The sequence below is a fragment of the Sphaerulina musiva genome, assembly GCF_000320565.1.
Source record: "Sphaerulina musiva SO2202 unplaced genomic scaffold SEPMUscaffold_2, whole genome shotgun sequence".
In the NCBI taxonomy this organism is placed as follows: Eukaryota; Fungi; Ascomycota; class Dothideomycetes; order Mycosphaerellales; family Mycosphaerellaceae; genus Sphaerulina; species Sphaerulina musiva.
In genome coordinates this window covers 3,493,775-3,511,237 of record NW_016017384.1, presented here as the reverse complement: position 1 = coordinate 3,511,237, position 17,463 = coordinate 3,493,775, and the positions used below count along the sequence as shown (strand labels likewise).

General features: G+C 53.8%; 7 protein-coding genes across 7 annotated transcripts; 3 read left to right on the top strand and 4 right to left on the bottom strand.

The window, feature by feature from the left end:
• Positions 1 to 122: 122 nt before the first annotated feature.
• SEPMUDRAFT_147798 (uncharacterized protein) lies at positions 123 to 2,281 on the top strand. The gene is made up of 2 exons (XM_016904531.1): positions 123 to 386; positions 499 to 2,281. Exons 1-2 carry the CDS (start codon positions 256 to 258, stop codon positions 1,658 to 1,660), a joined length of 1,293 nt encoding a protein of 430 aa, XP_016764278.1. The 5' UTR covers positions 123 to 255; the 3' UTR covers positions 1,661 to 2,281.
• A 34-nt stretch (positions 2,282 to 2,315) lies between these two features.
• On the bottom strand, positions 2,316 to 3,709 carry SEPMUDRAFT_162170 (uncharacterized protein). Its single transcript, XM_016907986.1, has one exon. The coding sequence runs from the start codon at positions 3,379 to 3,381 to the stop codon at positions 2,686 to 2,688; it is 696 nt and encodes a 231-aa protein (XP_016764277.1). The 5' UTR covers positions 3,382 to 3,709; the 3' UTR covers positions 2,316 to 2,685.
• A 759-nt stretch (positions 3,710 to 4,468) lies between these two features.
• Positions 4,469 to 8,006, top strand: SEPMUDRAFT_147797 (uncharacterized protein). The gene is made up of 3 exons (XM_016904530.1): positions 4,469 to 5,279; positions 5,339 to 7,426; positions 7,504 to 8,006. The coding sequence occupies exons 2-3, from the start codon at positions 6,775 to 6,777 to the stop codon at positions 7,860 to 7,862; spliced, it is 1,011 nt and encodes a 336-aa protein (XP_016764276.1). The 5' UTR covers positions 4,469 to 5,279; positions 5,339 to 6,774; the 3' UTR covers positions 7,863 to 8,006.
• Positions 8,007 to 8,179: 173 nt separating this feature from the next.
• SEPMUDRAFT_162168 (glycoside hydrolase family 3 protein) lies at positions 8,180 to 11,423 on the bottom strand (the record flags this gene model as incomplete). Its single annotated transcript, XM_016907985.1, has 7 exons — positions 8,180 to 10,149; positions 10,218 to 10,322; positions 10,464 to 10,513; positions 10,569 to 10,683; positions 10,738 to 11,018; positions 11,093 to 11,288; positions 11,343 to 11,423. 7 exons carry the CDS (start codon positions 11,421 to 11,423, stop codon positions 8,278 to 8,280), a joined length of 2,700 nt encoding a protein of 899 aa, XP_016764275.1. The 3' UTR covers positions 8,180 to 8,277.
• A 480-nt stretch (positions 11,424 to 11,903) lies between these two features.
• SEPMUDRAFT_162167 (uncharacterized protein) lies at positions 11,904 to 12,724 on the bottom strand. Its single transcript, XM_016907984.1, has 2 exons — positions 12,707 to 12,724; positions 11,904 to 12,575 (listed from the first exon to the last, which is right to left on the bottom strand). Exon 2 carries the CDS (start codon positions 12,270 to 12,272, stop codon positions 11,961 to 11,963), a length of 312 nt encoding a protein of 103 aa, XP_016764274.1. The 5' UTR covers positions 12,273 to 12,575; positions 12,707 to 12,724; the 3' UTR covers positions 11,904 to 11,960.
• A 327-nt stretch (positions 12,725 to 13,051) lies between these two features.
• SEPMUDRAFT_147795 (AAA-domain-containing protein) lies at positions 13,052 to 14,683 on the top strand. Its single transcript, XM_016904529.1, has 2 exons — positions 13,052 to 13,104; positions 13,176 to 14,683. The coding sequence occupies exons 1-2, from the start codon at positions 13,090 to 13,092 to the stop codon at positions 14,406 to 14,408; spliced, it is 1,248 nt and encodes a 415-aa protein (XP_016764273.1). The 5' UTR covers positions 13,052 to 13,089; the 3' UTR covers positions 14,409 to 14,683.
• A 1,005-nt stretch (positions 14,684 to 15,688) lies between these two features.
• On the bottom strand, positions 15,689 to 16,984 carry SEPMUDRAFT_81638 (uncharacterized protein). Its single transcript, XM_016910282.1, has 4 exons — positions 16,692 to 16,984; positions 16,453 to 16,596; positions 16,244 to 16,374; positions 15,689 to 16,154 (listed from the first exon to the last, which is right to left on the bottom strand). Exons 1-4 carry the CDS (start codon positions 16,851 to 16,853, stop codon positions 15,842 to 15,844), a joined length of 750 nt encoding a protein of 249 aa, XP_016764272.1. The 5' UTR covers positions 16,854 to 16,984; the 3' UTR covers positions 15,689 to 15,841.
• Between the last annotated feature and the right edge of the window lie 479 nt (positions 16,985 to 17,463).

The following is a 17,463-nucleotide window of genomic DNA, read 5'->3' as shown; positions in this document are numbered from 1 at the left end:
ACGCACGCGGCGACCACCTTTAGCACCACCTGGAGCGGAACCTCGAAGACTGGCCAGGGAGGAGGAGAGAAGACACAAAAGATCGGATTCTCATCAAATGCTCGCCAAGAAGTCGATATTCCATCGTCGCCCACCACCATATTCGCAGAGTACGACTGCGACAACATGCTGCAGCTGACCTGGCGCGACCACCTCTGCACGCGTGCCCTCAACACGGAACTTTGACCAGCTGGGCCCGCTGCCGCCTGCTGCCCTATGGCTGACCGAAAAATGTCACTGACAGGGCCTCTGTCGAAAGCAGCCCGTCAAACCAGCATCCGCGCCCCCAAGGTTGGCCACAAGAAATCCCGAAATGGCTGCCAGACTTGCAAAGCACGACGAGTGAAGTATGTCCAGACACCCCCCGCCCCCAATTCCCTTCCTCCCCTTCTCCCTCCCCCTTCGACTTCGACTTCGACTTCTCTCCCGCACGCTCTGATCGTCGAGGGTGGCAAGTAGGTGTGATGAAAAGACGCCAGAATGCAGCATTTGTCTTCGTTTGGGCCTCGAGTGTACATATGTCACGCCGGATCCTCCCAAACCACGCACCAAGTCTGCGAGTACCGAGCGCGTGCCAGGACAGCCATCTCTTCTCTCTCCAGCACAATCCAATTCGCAAGGAAGTCCGCCGCCCGGCAACGACGAACCAGGAGACCAAACGATGATCACCCGACAGACGCCGGATCCTCTGACCGAAGAGTCGGAACAAAGGCGATACCTGGAGCTCCGTCTGCTACATCACTGGATGCTTGCCGTGTCGAGACCGTTTGGTATGACATCGCCACCGAGTTGGAAGGAGTTATGGTATGGAGAGGTTCCGCAGGTGGCGCTCAGCAACAAGAACGTCTTGTATGCCATGTTCACTATGACGGCGACGCACTTACTTGGTACCTGTCCCACCGATCTGCCATTGTACCAGGCGCGAGAAAACTACTGGGTCTGGGCACTGCGCGAGCAGCGAGCTGCAATCGTCGACCTCGACAACTGCAACACGGATGCCGTCGCCTTTGCTGCACTGTTAATCACCATGAACTCGCTTGCCATGCTGCAGGAACGCAGCCTGGAGCCGTACACGCCACCTATGGAATGGCTCGAGGTAGGGAGAGGCGCATTCACTGTCTTACCGCCTCCCGAAGCTGTACCCGAAGGGACGGGGCTGAAAATTCTCATGGACACTACCGCCAATATCTGGCAGGCCCAGGCAACGTTTGACGAGGAGATGCAGCGAGAATTTGGGGCCATTCTCAATAGGGATATCCCTTCCATCGATGTTTGGGACCAAGAAACTTGTGAATGTTACGAGCACACCCTGAGCTATATTGGATCGTTTCGGAGAGCGGTTCTCTCGGGAGAGGCCGCCGACATCAACCTCCGCTGGATCTGCATGTTCCCGTTTATGGTTCCAAGAAAGTTCATAGACTTTGTTGGCGAGGGCCGACCGCGGGCCCTGGTCACTCTCGCGTACTTTTTCGCAGTGGTTGGACTGACGGATGCTTTGCAATATCTTGGTAATACCGGTGACATTACGACTGCGAAAAGAGAGATATACGCAATCAGAGGAGTGCTGTCGCAGGAGTGGCAGGGTCTGATGCTGTGGCCCCTGAATGAGGTTGGCGGCTGAACACCGGGCACATGTACTCCGCTGACGAGAGCACTGCGGCTTTATCATGGGAGCGAGAAGAATCGGGTGACGACCAGAGGGTGGGATGTGCATCTGCTCTGTTCACGCTTCAGCGAGTAGTATCACACAACCACTACAGACACGAAATGACTAGGCGAGGAGAGTGAGGCGAAGACAGCCATCGCAAGGAGCGGCAAGCTTGCCTGGGTGCACTCATGACGCTTGACAGCTGGCGCCTGGTCTGCACGATGCACATGAACGACAGTATACATCAGGTCTCCACGTCGATTGGAGCGCGTAGGACATGGTCTGACCAGCACACTTTTGTGGCCGACATGTATGTCACATCGATCTCAGCACACGAGGACATGACAGGCTTCGCTGCAGAAGTCGGGTTCGCTCCTGCAGAGATACAGCCTCTATTTCAGGTCTCCTCAAACTTCAAAACAATCTAGAGGAACTTGGACAGCTTCCACGATATAGGATTAGGAGATAGCCGATGCTGGAACCATACATACCTGTATATACCTAGGTATGAAAGGATGTATCGAGTACGGAGCGGAGGAGCGATGCATCACGGACGTTGATTTCGGCAGACTCTCGGTGGTGGTCGTATTACTACCTACCTACCTAGGTAATAAACTACCTGTATTTGCCGGACTTGTCAATGCACCCTTCCGTGACCCTGGCTGGCGGTCCATATTATTAATATCCGTCATTCATTAATTCCACATGCTGCTCATCAGCTCATGCTGTCTCGGCAACCGCTTCACGCGAGACTAGGGGTCGAGTGCCGAATCATGACGCAAGATGATGACCTCCATTGTCGAAGATAAATTGAAGATGGTCAGGTACATACATACCTTATGTATATTATTGTTCAATTAGCTACATAAGGTAAGGTATGGTAGTCCCATCGCTGCGCTCTCCTTTTTTTTAACACTGCCCAACACTTGGACACACGACGCACAACTGGAAGGAGGAGAAGAAGAAGAAGAAGAAGAAGAAGAAGAAAAGGACCATGGTCAGCGCGCGAGCATGCATATTTTCTCGTGATGATAATGCTCTGGAGATTCGGAATTGGTATACCAGCCGCCGCTAATCAGATTGGCTTCCACCTTCTTCCACCGCGAGATCTTTTCTGGATGTTTGAGGTCGAGATCACCCAATCGCGCATCAATCACGTCGCCCGAGCGCTTGACGAACAAGGTGCAATCTCTCAGCGTCATGGCTTTGCACAGCGACAGGAGAGATGATGATGATGATGAGGAGGAGGAAGAGGCGGAGGAGGAGGCATGATGATTCCCTGAAATGTTCAAGACGCCCACCCGATCAAATTCCGCTTGGCAGGTTCGCAGTTGTTGCAGCAAAGGCTGTGCCTGCGTGAGCAAATAGTCGCGGATTTGCGGATCCGTGGTAATTGCATGCACGCAACGCCTCCGATGCCCCGGATCGGGATTGATGAGGTCTAACGGACAGCTGGCTTGCGCGTCGGTCGCGGTGCAAATTCGCTCGGACGCGCGATGGGCTCGCACCGCACACGTGCGACATCGTTTGGCATTGGGAGGCGCGTTGGGCGAAGGGGCTAACCATTTGGGTTTGAGCTCGAGCAGGACTTCGCCTGCGGCGGGCGTCATGTCTGTTACTAGCATGCCCGACATGGCGCGGTTCGGCAGCAGATGGGGCAAGCGATGATGGGGCCGGATCCAGGCTTCCAACATGGCATTGAGGGACGTGGTCAGGTCGTGATGCAGGACGATGAGCTCGTGTTCGATGAGATGTTCGGCGGGGAACAGCGTCGTGAAATTGACGTCGAGTGCTTTGAGCTGCTCTTCGGCCGTCTGCACGTGGGAGAGATCTTTGCCTAGGCGCAGCAACTTTCTCTGCAGCAGTCGCGGTAGTAGTGCTTCATCATTCCCATTCTCATTCTCATTCCCATCGGGCAGGATCTTGAACACGAAATTGGCACCGCCTTCGTCGAGATACACGAGACGGCATTTGTGTTGTTGGTTTTGATTCGTTTTCGTCTTCTTCTTCGTCTTCTTCCTGTGCTCCTTCTCAGATGCGGATGGTGACTCGGCCGTCGAATACAGATACAAAGTCGGCGTCTCGCGTGCCACGAACCAGACAGGGACCCCGCTCATATTGCAGGCGAGCGAGCTGGAGAACCATTTGATGCGATTCCATGAAGAAGTGTGTGATGTAGCTGTAGCATGGGATACATGTACCTTGGATTACCGTTATTTGGTACCTCCGAAGAAGTCGTCATAAAGTTACGTTTAGGTAGGTTGGTTGGAACCTTTCAGCCGAGGATGCGACAGGATGCGAGCGAGCTTTGTGAGGTGTCCGTCCCGTCGATTGTACAACATTGCAAGTCTTGGCGGGACTGCGGACCAGCTGAAAAATGAAATTTCGTACATTTCTCTTCACCAATCATCACACTTATTCCTTACCTGAGGTACATGTACATTATTACCTGGATTGATTATGATGGGGACATCTCAACCGCTATTCGTCTCTTACCGTTCATGACGGGGCGGTAACGGGATCATCTCGATTGGGCACATGGTCATCATGATCGCCATCATCTGAAAAGCTGGTTCAAAACTTCAAATCTCATGATATGTCCAGACATATTCTCGTGAAATGATTGAGATACTGTCTTGACAGTGTTATTAGTATTACGAGAGCGGCAATTTCTTCTTTTTATTTTCCTCTTCCATCTCTCTACAAATCACTTCATCTGGGGCTTTTCACAACTTCACCGTCTGCTGGAAACGGGCAGCTTTCACATGTCAGGTAGGAGGTACGACGTATATGGACCGACATGCGTCCGAAAGAGATGCCGGAGCCGGAGACACTTTGGTCCGCGGAATTGGCGTGCATGCATCCCGTCTAATGAAGTGAGCCAGACAGACGCGTCGGCTTTAAGTTCGGCGTTGACCTCGCGACGGCGTCCATTGGAAGCGCGGAGTTCATCAATAAGACCAAAACCAACAATACCTGACCTTACCTACAATACCTTACTGCACCTCTTACGAGTGGACTGGACATCGGGATACATGTACGTCGGGTGTAGCAACAAGCAGTTATCCAGACAGACTCGCACACTTCGCAAGCATGGGATTTCGCAACGCAGACCCCCCATCCCCAGCCTCGCAATGGCTTCGCCGGTTGGACCAGAAAGAGCAAGAAGCAGAAGAACAACAATACCAACAACAACAGGATGGGGGCGCAGAGGATGTCGCCATGGACCTCGATCATGAACCCACTCGTGCAGCTGTTGGCACGAACGCCGTCGCCGCCGCCGCCGTGCCTCACCGACATGGCGTAGATTGTGCCACCATGGCCCGTCGAGAGCCCGCCAGCATCGACGAGGCCATCGAGCTGGCCTCTCCTCGCGCCTTGCGGAAGCTGCTGCGCATGATGGTATACTCTCAGCAGACGTCCATGGACCTGGCGACTGCCTATCTGATACCACCTCTCGTTCCTGCGCACTCGGACTCGTCGCTTGCGATCAAGGCCTCTCGAAAGCGAAGAATGTATGAGACTTGCCAGCACTGCCGTGCAGAGTTCGAACCGGGAAACAATCGTGAAGAGCGTTGCAGCTATCATCCTGGTCAGTGGGAGTGTCTCGCGCGGTGAAATTGGATGCATGTCGCTAACTTCCCTCTTCAGGTCACAAGACGTCCATCTCGTACGGATCCGCATACGCACAGAGTGGCGATGCTATGTTCCAATGGACTTGCTGCAACCAGCTTGCGAATTCTGCTGGCTGTGTCTGGGGCAGACACCAGCCAACCAACAGCCGCAGTCAACGACCGCGCGCGCCTTGATCCCGGAACTGTCACGGCACTGACACCCTCGGATGTGCCATCTCCATACTTTTCATGCACCACATTATCGACAGACCCACATCCTGATAGGAAGGTGTTCTGACAAAGCTCATTTTTGTGTAGTGCGGACGTCGAGTGCCTTCGATCTGGTAAGGGGCACTTGGATGAGGAGCGAAGAATGCTGGAACTCGCAAAGCCACTCTCCAGACAAGTTTCCAAGCCAACGTGGCAGAAGATGGAAATGCCAACGCAGCGCGCTCCGCTTATGACGGAAGCATGGGATGTCACCTCGTGATGCGTCCCAGGCAGCAGCAGGAGCCTTGTGTGACCACGCTGTCAGCGCCAGTACCCGTCTGTCTACATTAGGGAAAATCAGATCTGTCCGGGATACGGGTAGTGGGCACGAAGGTTCGTCACACAGGCCCACCCACTACCCAAGCGGTCACGACGCAGTGTAGCCGCCAGGAGCCCAAAAATCGTTCTCCCGGACTATAGCCCATCCAAAGCGCTCACCGTCACTTAGCAGTCGCCCGTCGCGCCGGGACTGCTCCGGCACGGCGCCAAAAGCTGCCCGAGGACGCGCCAATGAACTCGATCAGCCGCCGCCAGGGATGCTCTCTCACCGGAGTTCTGCTGTTGTGCACCTGCGATTTGCCAACTCTGCGTTTAGTCGGCTACAATCTGCGCATGGCATTCGCGAGGACGTGCCGTGCCGTGCAGTGACCCTTTGGAGCGCCATGGACTGGCTTCCCATCGATCGACCACCCTCGCAAGCGGACTCGCGCCATCTGCGCGGCTAGTGCGGAAGCCGGACCGTCCCTCCTTTGCGCGAGTGAATCCTGGGATCAATAAGGCGACCCAACGTCCCATTTGACTGTAGTGTTGCTCTCCCACCTCCAGTCCAAGTGGGTCACTTGGCCACGTCTCGAGGGCTGTAGTACATGGATGACAATCTCTGTGGTTGTCGACACCGCATCCTCATCCTCAAAGAATGCACTGTACCACGGGAGCGACTTGGCGTCGTAGCCAGGAAAGACATCATGCTGTGCTACTTTCACTCATCAGTCCAAATGTCTCAAACAGCAAGGTAGAAGTGCACCTCGCAACAACGCAAGGTTTGGGGTGATGAGCGGCGAATGAGCAGCCACTCCCATCACCGGGCTGGCTCATTTCCCTCCCCACCTGATGGGAGGAGAGTCCATATAAGTAGAGTCGATTCCCCTTCACTCCAGGCATGCACGGAAACAGTAGCCACATTACTAGTCCCGGCTTCCACCCATGGCAAGATCACTTCGTTCCGAGACCGCTACCCCGACGCCACGAATGGCGGGCCGAGTCAAGACGATAGCTTCCGTGACCTTCGACGACATCCGCCATCGCCTCCATATCGTGAACTGCATCGAACCGTTACGCAGACTTGAACAGGTGCTGTGCCTGCGCCTCACAAGGCAACCATGTGACTCAACGAGAATGGATGGTGCGACGGGGTTCCTCGGGGCGGTCCTGGAAATCCTGCAAGTGCCGAATGCCACAGCCCGTGAATTCAAAATCGAGGAGATTATTGCAGGGAGCGAATGGCGGCGACGACCTCCGGAAGGTGATCTTCCCCCATTGTGGACTGGCTGTGTAGCACGGAGAATGTTGGGCCTTTGCGAATTCAGCAGTTGGCGCAGCGTTCCTTTGAACCCTGAGGTTTGGGGCGAGCCTCTGATAGAGAATGAGCACACCCACTCGAGGCCTCTAGATCACGCTCGATACCTCCTGATAGTACACCCCTGGGGACCCGACGCCATCCACTTTGTCAAGCTACCGGAAGGCGACCTGACCGTGGGGGACATGCAATCCACACCACCCGCGCATATCATACACTGCCAACTGTGCAGCTGTTGTGTCGATGACTGTAGCAAGAGCCTTTGCTTATTCCATCCAGGTAAGTTCTTCATAAACCATTGAGGTCTTGCTGCTCCCTCCAGCCTCGTCTGGTTTCTGATTGGCTTATTGTTGAAGGAATGCTCGAATCCGAATCTGCAAGCTCTTCGGCATCGGAAGCCGAGTCCAGCTCGACCGACAGCTGGCCTGAACTGATGATCTGGACGTGCTGTGATCAAGAGTCTCCCGCCTTGGGCTGCATGGTGGAGCGCAGTCACTTGGATGCGGAGAGTGTGTCACCGTCCTTTATGGCAGATGGTCGACAAGGGCGGCAGACTTGGGATTGTCGGGCGGAGGAGGAGGAGGAAGAATATGATGAGGAAGAAGGGGAGGAAGAAGGGGAGGAAGAGGAAGAGGAAGAGGAAGAGGAAGACGAGGAAGACGAGGAGGATGAAGAGGGAATAGAAAAACGAACAAGACTCCGATTGAAGAGTTGACGTTGCATCCATATGGAAGAACATGGAAGGCTTGCATGAGCGTGTATAGAATAGACGGACACAGGCTGGCAACGGCAGGATAGATGGACAGGGTAGGAAGGGGGTAATGGCTCAACAGTACCAGAGGATTACATTGCAATCGACCATCTCAACTTTTTACATGTTGTTGCATGTTGATATGATTTTCCATTGAATTAATTCCTACGCGTCGAGAGTGATGTTATTATTCATCTGCCGCGAGAACAAATGAGGCGATTGATGGGAGATTTCTCCCCAAGATTCTACTCTCTCTCCTTCACGCGGGCAGCAGATCGTGTGTCACATTAACATGTCCGTCATATATACAATATATACATTGTATGTATTACCCCCCCCCCCCCACTCGCACAGACCTCTCAGGCTCTCTCTCTCATTTTCACATCTCCAAATCCGCCTCGAGCAACAACTGTCTCGAGCTACTCCCCACATATACCTTCTTGGCAAATTCCGTACGCACGACCCAATCCTGCGCGACAGTATCCCAATTCGAGATATCCCGTCTCGTGACATTAAAGCTCGCCGTGGCAGTTTCGCCAGCGGCGATGGGTACGCGGTCGAAGCCTCGCAGGACAATTTTGGGATCGTACGGTCCTCCCAGGGAAACGTAGAGCTGCGCGACCTCGTCGCCGGCGCAGTCGCCTGTGTTGGTGATGTCCGCGGTGACGGTGTAGAGGACGTCCCACAAGGCGGGATTTCCGCCGGGGGCACCGCCGACCGAGAGAATGGGTTGGGGAGAGCTGTCGAGAGCGCCTTCGGGGATGAAGCTGTTGTCGCCAAAGTCGGTGTGGCCGTATGCGGTGGCGAGGTCGGAGCTGTTGAGCCACGGGTAGATGAAGGAGGGGACTCGGACGAAACTCTCATTGGGGAAGAGATATGCGGCCGGGTCGGTGTTGATGGTGCCGTAGGTGGGTGCTGCGGTGGTCATGCCGGACTGAGAGGTATATGGACCCGCTCCCGTGCTCTTCACTTCGATGTTGCTGTAGTTGAAAGTGGTGTAGGAGAGGCCAAATCCGAATTCGTACACCGGCTCGATGTTCCTCTCGTCGAAGGTCCTGTAATCGACGAAGACGCCTTCCTGGAAGTTGAACTGTGGCACATCCGGGTCATTCTGAAAGTACAGCACATCGGTGCCATAATCGCTGCGGTTGCGGCCAATCGTGAAGGGTAGCTTTGCTCCCGGAGTGACTCGTCCGTAGAGCACATCGGTCAGACTGTTTCCAGACTGCTCGCCTGGCAATCCCGCCCACAATATCGCGGTGACGTTCTCGTGGGCCTTCCACTCGTCCAATTCCACCGCACCCACCGAATTAACGACAAGGATCGTGTTGTTGCAGTTCGAAGTGACATTGCGAAGCATCTCGTTGGCGCCTTGCCAGAACGTGAGGTTGTTACGATCGCCAAAGTTGTCACCCCCTGTAATATAGCCCTCACCGGAGTCGGCAGCGGCAAAGGCAATGCACGCGCCTCCGACCTGGCCGGTTCGTCTCGCAAGAGCTTGAATTTGGGGCAAGGCTCCATTGCTGAGAATCGACTCGTACGCACCATATTGATCCGTAATTTCTCTCTGGATCGCAGCATCGGGAGTGATCAGGTAAGGGAAGTCAGCAGTTCCACTGCCCCAGCCAATGGCAAGCGTTCCTTGTGCGCATGCCCGGTCTACGCATCCATTGGGCCCTGCAAGATTTGGCCCAGCATCGTCTCCAAACACAGAAGTCAGCTTCTCGGTGCCGCTCAGAGGCAACGTCTTCTTGCCGTTCTTGTTCACGTTCTTGAGCAGGACAATAGAAGCGCTCCCGATATCCCGGATCAAGGCACCGTGCTGCTCACGTACATCGACGTGCTCGTTGATCAAGCCATAGCCAAACTCCGGGCCAGCAAAGCTATGGATCGAACCATATGTGTCCTTGGTCCACGAGTTGAAGTTGACCGGCCGGTTGTTCTCTTCGGTATCTCCACCGACGTAGTACCAAGCCGAGAGGATGCGAACAGCCATATCATCCAACCGCCACTGTGGAACAGTGCCGTTGAGGACGGCGATTGTTAAGTTGCCTCCGAAGAAGGAGTTGCCATCTGTGAAGAAGACATCTCCAGGCATCGTGACGTCCAAACCTGCGAGGACCGAGGATACACCGGAAGCTGTTGCTTGCCAGTCGCTCAGAATAAAGCCCTGGAAGCCGAGCTGATTCTTCAAGACGTAGTTCTGAAGATACGAGTTTTGGCAGAGGTCGGAGTTGTTAACGCGGTTATACTAGATCATGTTAGGAATCATACGTCGCGTTGGTTCCACAAGAGCGCCCCTGTGACTCTGTGACATACCGAGCACATGACTGAAGCAAGACCGGCTCGTATACCATCTGCGAATGGCCATACGTAAAGCTCGTGCAGCGTGGCATCATCGATATTGCTGGATCCGGGATAGGTCTAGATAGAATTGGGCCCAAGTAAGCTAGTATCCTTGACAATATGGCACCATGGTCACCATTCGTCGACCTCTCTATTGTTTTCGCCGCACTGGGCTCAACAGTAGAGCGTGAGAATGATGAAGGAAGTGCGCTAACTTACAACGTTGCCGAGGGCAAAATCCCGAACTTCGACAACACGTCTGAAATGCTCTACATATTCTGTCAGCAGTGTGGATTTGAAGAGCATGTAAGAAGCGCTCCTTACCCTGCTCGTTGCCGACAAAGTGCTTGCCCACAGCGATCTGTCCCGTGCTCTGGATGCCTTTGATGCTTTCTGCAAAAAGCTGCCCTGTCAAGTAAGGATCGGGACTGAAGCCTTCCTGTGCACATAGTCAGATCCGCGGCCTTGCAAGCGTGCTTCCCGTCTCACTTACCCAGTTTCGTCCTCCCGCCGGAGAGCGTCCAATTGGTCCTGCGACTGGCCCGAGAAATCCGCTGGTACCTTTGCCGCGGAACTCCTCGCCCATTGCAACAGCTCTGGCATACGCTAGGCTTTTGCTCCACGTCGCGGCGACATTGACGCCAGAGGGAAAGACCGATGCGAAGTCGGTCAGCCGCGCACCATTGGGCGAATCCTGGAAACACAGGGAGCGAATGCCTAGACGCGGCACGGATCCCGTATTGCCTACACACTGTTCTTCTGACCATCCTGTGCCTGTCCAATCTGTCAGACACGCCTTTCGTGGATGGAGGGAGGGAGGGAGGGAGGGAGAGAGGGAAAAGGCAAACCTGTCGTTAGATTGACCTTCTCATCCAACGTGAGTTGAGCAACGACCTCCGTGGCCCTCTGCCATGCTGCTTTCCAGTCACCAGCTCCAGTGCTCCATGGAGAAGGATACTTGGGAGGAGATGCCTGGTTGGATTGTGCACCTGCTACTGCAGCTGGGTTGGGAGACAGAGCGTCCGGGTAAGTGGTGTTTGGGAACTGCTCGACATTAGAAATGACAAGCTCTCTCGTCTGTGTCTTGGTCAGGCTTACCGGTGCAGTATCATTGCCCTCCTGAGCATGGCTGCCGACAATGGCTGCCAGAAAGGCGCCTAGTATCGCTCTCGACAGCATCTTGCGAAGGTGACAGCGTTATGAGAAGATCTGTCAAGGTGAACACAGCGATATGCATGGAGAAGGCGTTTATAATACCTCTACGGCGAGACATTCGTTCACACTACGACGCTTTAGATCCCATCGAATGCTTCCCACGAGCAGTGCTAGCCAAGACGGGTATAAACGGCGCGCATTAATATCCACGCGGAATGTTCAACAGCATCGCGAGGCCCAAGTGACACCGACCGCCGCTTCTAGTCGCGAACGGAACGCTCTAAGACCAACTACACGTGTCGGCAGAGCGGTCGGCACCCACCTACTGTCATGTGTTTGTGCGAAAAGATGGGAGAAGAGGAGGAGGTCTGAGGAGAAAAGTCTGAGGTTGCATCCCTCCGCATTACGCATGCTTGGCTGTGGAGTGAAAGTCTTGGTTTTCGGTTCTTGGGTCTTGGTGATCGGTTCGTGGGACATGAATAGCACTACAATAGTGAGATTGTGGGACGATTCACGAACCGATGCAGCATCATCCGAGGGGTACAATGCAGGAACGGCCACTCAGCATCGTTCGGGTCGGGCGATCAGAGGTCGAAAAGAGGCGTCTTCGGCTTCAGCAGGTCTCTGAACCTCCAATGCTCGGACTTGCTCCGCCTTCGACTGGTTGCGCCACTTCGCTTCGGCAATTCCAGGAGCATGTGCTGGCGGTGTGCACGTCCATCTGCTTGCCTCTTTACCGTGTCCAATTCCTGCTGTTTGTGGCCATTTCTGCCCGAGTGTCTCCAATCCTACAGACGCATCGTGTCCACCTTCTGGCTCCTCACCACGAGTACGCCTTCGATACGCGTCACTTTCTTTTTTCCAGTCTACCATCACCAGTCCATTTCAGATTGCCTATCCCAGCTGTAGGTCAGGCGTTGGGCGCGCAATGCCGTATCGTAGATATAGCTGTCGAAGTTAGCAATTGTACCTAGTTCGAGAAGGTCTGGGAGTCTGGCCAACTGAAGCGACTGGGGCCAGCTGTACCCCTGTGAGTGACCCAGTCCAGAAGAGGCCCCAGCCCGGAAACGCAAGGTGCAGGATTTCGAAAGGTATGGTGCCTGAGGCATTTCAATTCCTGCACCGAGTCCACTGGAGGAATGCTAGGAGGTAGGGCCTAGGCCACCCACGAGGGTTCTTGGCGTGCTGTTAGCATAGGTAATCAAGCGGTCGTTCGTCCAGATTCCAGTCCATTGATTCGCCCATTCGGTTTCAATTGCGGCACTCCTCCCGTTCCAGCAGTGGTGATCGTTATGGGCTAGACATACCTCTATGGTGGCACTCTGGGCAATAGCATGGTCCGCCTGCGACAAGACCGTGTTTTTATAGGATGTAGGAGGTAATTCAGAGGAAAATCGAGCTTCTGGCATTCTACCTGCGCCAAGCGATGAGCGGGAAGCTCCGACGGAGCGAGCCTCCCGCAACCGCCGAGCCCGATGACGGATGACTAATCATGACTTCAGCAGCCGTGCACGAGCACTTACAGTCATGTGAAAGCGAGAGCCTGAGGAAGAAGCCAAGCCGAGTCTCGCATTCCCGCGTCCATCGTCCATCGTCCATCCTCCTCCTCCTCCTCCTCTCGCCGATTGCTATCATCACCATCATGGCTGTCCAACACAACAGCTGGTGGTCAAATGCTCCAGAAATACTCATGGGAATTGCCTTCGTATGTCAACTACTTACACCACGTGACACCGAAGTGGGCTGACAAGAGAGTGTATGTGAGTGCATGCACAGGCGGGGCTGGGATTCCTTCTCGCCCGCCAGGCCATCGCCTTCCTCGATCCCGACCACAAAGCGAAGGAGGATGCCCAGAAAAAGAAGGCCGCGATCGAGTCCCGCCTCTACTCCCTCTTCTCCAACCACGGCCGCGCCGACGAGGATTCCTACGACGACGACGAGGCGGAAGGAGATGGCGAGGGCGAGGGCGAGGGTGAGGAGTCGGATTACCATGGGAGGCTGAGGCGGCGAGACTTGTCATTGAACTCCTATGAGCAGACCATTGCCTCGGAAGTGGTGGCACCCATGGAGATTCCCGTGACATTCGAGGATATTGGTGGCTTGGATCAAATCATCGAAGAACTGCGCGAAAGCGTCATCTATCCGCTGACCATGCCTCATCTGTACTCCGGCCACTCGAAACTTCTGAGTGCTCCGTCGGGCGTCTTGTTGTATGGTCCACCTGGATGTGGAAAGACGATGCTGGCAAAGGCACTCGCGCGCGAAAGTGGAGCCTGCTTTATCAATCTGCACATCTCCACGTTGACCGAAAAGTGGTATGGTGATAGCAACAAACTAGTCGCGGCCGTCTTCTCCCTCGCTCGGAAACTGCAGCCATCCATTGTGTTCATTGATGAGATTGATGCTGTACTCGGACAGCGACGAAGCGGAGAACATGAGGCCAGTGGAATGGTAAAGGCGGAGTTCATGACACATTGGGACGGTCTTGCGTCATCAACAGCAGCTGGTGGAAGTCAGAGGATATGTATACTCGGCGCGACGAATCGGATACAGGACATTGACGAGGCCATTCTGAGACGGCTGCCTAAGAAATTCCCCGTCAGCTTGCCCAACGCTATGCAACGACGACGAATCTTCGAATTGACTCTGCAAGACACCAAGATCGATCGGCGCATATTCTCCAACGGATCGCCAGCTTTTGATCTGGATGCCCTCGTTCGCGCGAGTGCCGAGATGAGTGGATCGGATATCAAAGAGGCCTGTCGAGATGCCGCCATGGTGCCCATACGGGAGTACATAAAGGCGCAGAGATCAAGCGGGCAGAATATGAATTCGAAGATCAAAGGAGATGCCGTGAGAGGTCTGCAAACGGAAGATTTCTTCGGGGGACAGGGCGTCGCTCCGCAGCCGCAATCACAAAAATCCGAATATGAGGGTGCAGATCATCACAGTGATAGCACGGAAGAAGTAGAGGAGTTCGACGACTCTCATGAGGTTGTCCGTCCATGAGGCGATGTTGATACCCCTTGACATTTAGCGGTTGATTCTCCTTCTCATCACTTCAGACATACACAGCGCAATCAAGGTAGTGCACCGGCGTATACAATCTCTATGAGCGCGAATTTCAGCCAAACCCAGTGCAATGGCCTCCACAATCGATGTTTGTTTGTTCCATGACAAGCACCTTCTTTGTGGCAAAGTGTGGCCTACCAGCACAGTCCTTCATTGGCCCCCAAGCTCACTCTATATACGGACAAGCGGGACCCGATCTCAGCAAACACGACTGACCACATAAGAGAGAGACTGTACTAGAATCTGACCTCAGAAGAAGTCCTCGTGCGTAGCTTGTACAGGTAATTTTCCCTAACAAGCTACGGCCATCCGCTATATTCTATATACCTATATTTTCATTTGTTTCCGACGACATCCTATCAGTATACGACGTATACCAATACCCGTTATCTTACCTACTCATAGGCCTACGATCTACACCCCTTCGTAACTGTCGAGGGCGTACGCAAACACTCTGGTGACACCCTCATCTGAGCCGACCATGGAACCAATGATTTGTGAAGCTTGGAAACTTCACAGTTACTCTGGGAGAGGCGCTTCAGAGCACTGTAGCTCTTATAGGTATTGACGACGAGGGGCAGTAACAGTAACGGGAACGAAGAGGGACGTAATAAAGCACCTCTGCGACCTCGCGGAGGATAAGCAAGGCCTTCAACCAAGAAGCAGAAAACCGCTGCTGAAGAGGGACTTTAAGGAGAACCTTACCGACCCTACTGAGGACGGCGTGGGCAGCGAGCCTAAGGGATAATGTGTTCTAGGTACGAATAAGGACGATGAGGGCACGGGGGTGTCTTCAAAGGAGACCGGCATTTATTATAGAAGTAGCAAAGGAGGTGCTACGTAGCTCCCCTAAGGCCCGGCGGGGAAGGAGGGCCCTATAACTCACACATGACCACGCGATATTGTATATTAGTTTCATCTTGAATCCTCGATAGCAGCCTCTTAACACTGCCGCAGCGATTTCCCCTGCCGCTGCTGCCAACGCAAAACATCCTCGTCGTCAATTGGAAGAGTCAGAGAAGTTCTCGGGCTTTCCATCTGGATATGATACCTTTGTGGACAAGATCAATTAACGAAGTGAAGGCTATTCTGTCAAATCTGGAGGCGAAGTTTGCTTGACGATGATAAGGTAATGATTGAGAGGACAATGGACTCCAGTCCTGCAGGCACTGCCTAGCTATGTAGATAGGTAGATATTGAAAGCCCGGGGAAGGCATCGCGAGCGAGTGACACTTGTATGTCAAGATTATTCCGATACCTAATACAATGAATCAGGCACGCTTCAGTCCTTTCGACGACAAACACATAGGGCAAGGGGGCTATCTTTCCATTTATTTTTCTCTCGCGCATCTTTTAGGTGTCAAGGAATTTCACTTTTTCTGCGGCTCTCCGTGACGATCCAACTGCGTCGTGTTATCATTCATCACCTGCTGCGCAAAACTCAACGTATCCTGTCGTTTCACTGGCGGAATTTCGGCCTCATCGTCCTGTAACTCAGGCGGATCTGCATCGGGTTTCTCGGCGAATAAATCCATAATGGCGCCTTTTCCCGTCGCACGCTGGTAAATGGCAAAGGTGGTGCCGAACTCTCGATGCGCGCCTACTTGAATGGCCTTGAGGAGCTCGACGGCGAAGTTCTGGCAGTTGTTGCTAATGAGGTTGTATGCGGGACGTTTTGTGCGCCTAGCAGAGAGGAGGGGAAGCTCAATCAGCGTCGTGTTCAGGAGTGGCAGAGGCGCAAGATTCCCATCGGTATCAAGCAGTCCACTCACATGTTATGAATGGTCATACGGCTGGCTTCGCGTACGGCTTGGTCGTTGAATCTTGTCTTTCCCACTTCGAAGATGTGCCATTCGTCTCGTTTCAGCGTCTCGTTGATGTAAATGATGTCGAGATTCTCGTCCTGTACGGAATGAGTCAGCCTGTCTCCGGAAGATGTGAAGTTGTTGTACCAGAGAGGGGCGTGGTCCGCCAGTCATACCATCCACAGCTGATGTACATAGTCGCCCACAATGACTGCCCAGTGCTGTGTCGGATCGGGGTAGTTGCCAATCTTCTGGGAGATTTGTTTCCCGATGATCGTCTTCTCGGCGAACCACTTTCCCGTGGCGCCTGCTACGGGGTGCTGCAGGATCACATCGCAATCATCAGCCAGGAGTTGGTGGTTTAGTACAGTTGGGATCCTCTTCATATGAGGCTCCTAGAACCTCGAGTGCTCACCCAACCGATCTCTACCGTCCTCGGCTCGCCACTGACGAGCGCTTCGCCTTCGGGAACAACATCCGGTCGAGCGCCCAGACCTGCGGCCTTTTGCAGTTCTTTCTTCGCCTCGTTCGCTTCTTTGGCCGTCCAGGACTGTGCTTGCTTGAGGTACTGTTTCATCAGGGCCTTCTTGGAGCTTGGCGCTTCCTTGTTCTCCTCGACCGTGTCATCATCTTCGTCGTCGAGCGAGCGATCTTGTTCTAGGGACTTTGGGGGCGCTTTCTTGCCTTTGTTTCGCTTGAAGATGTTCATGGTCCGGTTGTATGAGAGGCCAATGGTAAGTAATGTTGGAACCCGGGTGGATCTTCTGCTAGCAGGGGTTCATACTGCTCGGCAATATCCGGGTGTACTTTCCGGTGGTACTCCCGCTACCTACATGTATATACCGCATCATCTTTCCGACTCCTACTCAATCTGTTAAGGCATATTCGTGATACGAGAGGAGAAGGACATCGAGTCAACTAGTAGGCCAGCCGAGTTTAGACTTCTCAGGTACCTTACGCATACCTCCAAGACACGCGGAGGGAACGGATTGGGTCTCATATGCTCTGGGGGAGCGGGTATGCTATTGACTACGTCGAGCATACGGGAGAACGCAGAAAAGCGATCGGACTGATATGGACCTACCTACCTAGGCTACCTTATTGTCGTAGACTACCTACATGTATATGCCGCTCGAGATAACAACAAGACGGGTGAAGTGTGGTGCGGTTCATGCAGTGGAATACCT

Excerpts from the sequence above, each read along its gene's own strand:
- SEPMUDRAFT_147798 (XM_016904531.1), top strand. The coding sequence starts at position 256 with ATGGCTGACCGAAAAATGTCACTGACAGGGCCTCTGTCGAAAGCAGCC. Across the intron at positions 387-498 it reads TGCAAAGCACGACGAGTGAA|GTGTGATGAAAAGACGCCAG; the intron begins GTATGTCCAGAC and ends GGTGGCAAGTAG.
- SEPMUDRAFT_162170 (XM_016907986.1), bottom strand. The coding sequence starts at position 3,381 with ATGTTGGAAGCCTGGATCCGGCCCCATCATCGCTTGCCCCATCTGCTG.
- SEPMUDRAFT_147797 (XM_016904530.1), top strand. The coding sequence starts at position 6,775 with ATGGCAAGATCACTTCGTTCCGAGACCGCTACCCCGACGCCACGAATG. Across the intron at positions 7,427-7,503 it reads CCTTTGCTTATTCCATCCAG|GAATGCTCGAATCCGAATCT; the intron begins GTAAGTTCTTCA and ends TTATTGTTGAAG.
- SEPMUDRAFT_162167 (XM_016907984.1), bottom strand. The coding sequence starts at position 12,272 with ATGGTAGACTGGAAAAAAGAAAGTGACGCGTATCGAAGGCGTACTCGT.
- SEPMUDRAFT_81638 (XM_016910282.1), bottom strand. The coding sequence starts at position 16,853 with ATGAAACAGTACCTCAAGCAAGCACAGTCCTGGACGGCCAAAGAAGCG. Across the intron at positions 16,597-16,691 it reads GGACGGTAGAGATCGGTTGG|CACCCCGTAGCAGGCGCCAC; the intron begins GTGAGCACTCGA and ends GTGATCCTGCAG. Across the intron at positions 16,375-16,452 it reads ATGTACATCAGCTGTGGATG|GACGAGAATCTCGACATCAT; the intron begins GTATGACTGGCG and ends CATTCCGTACAG.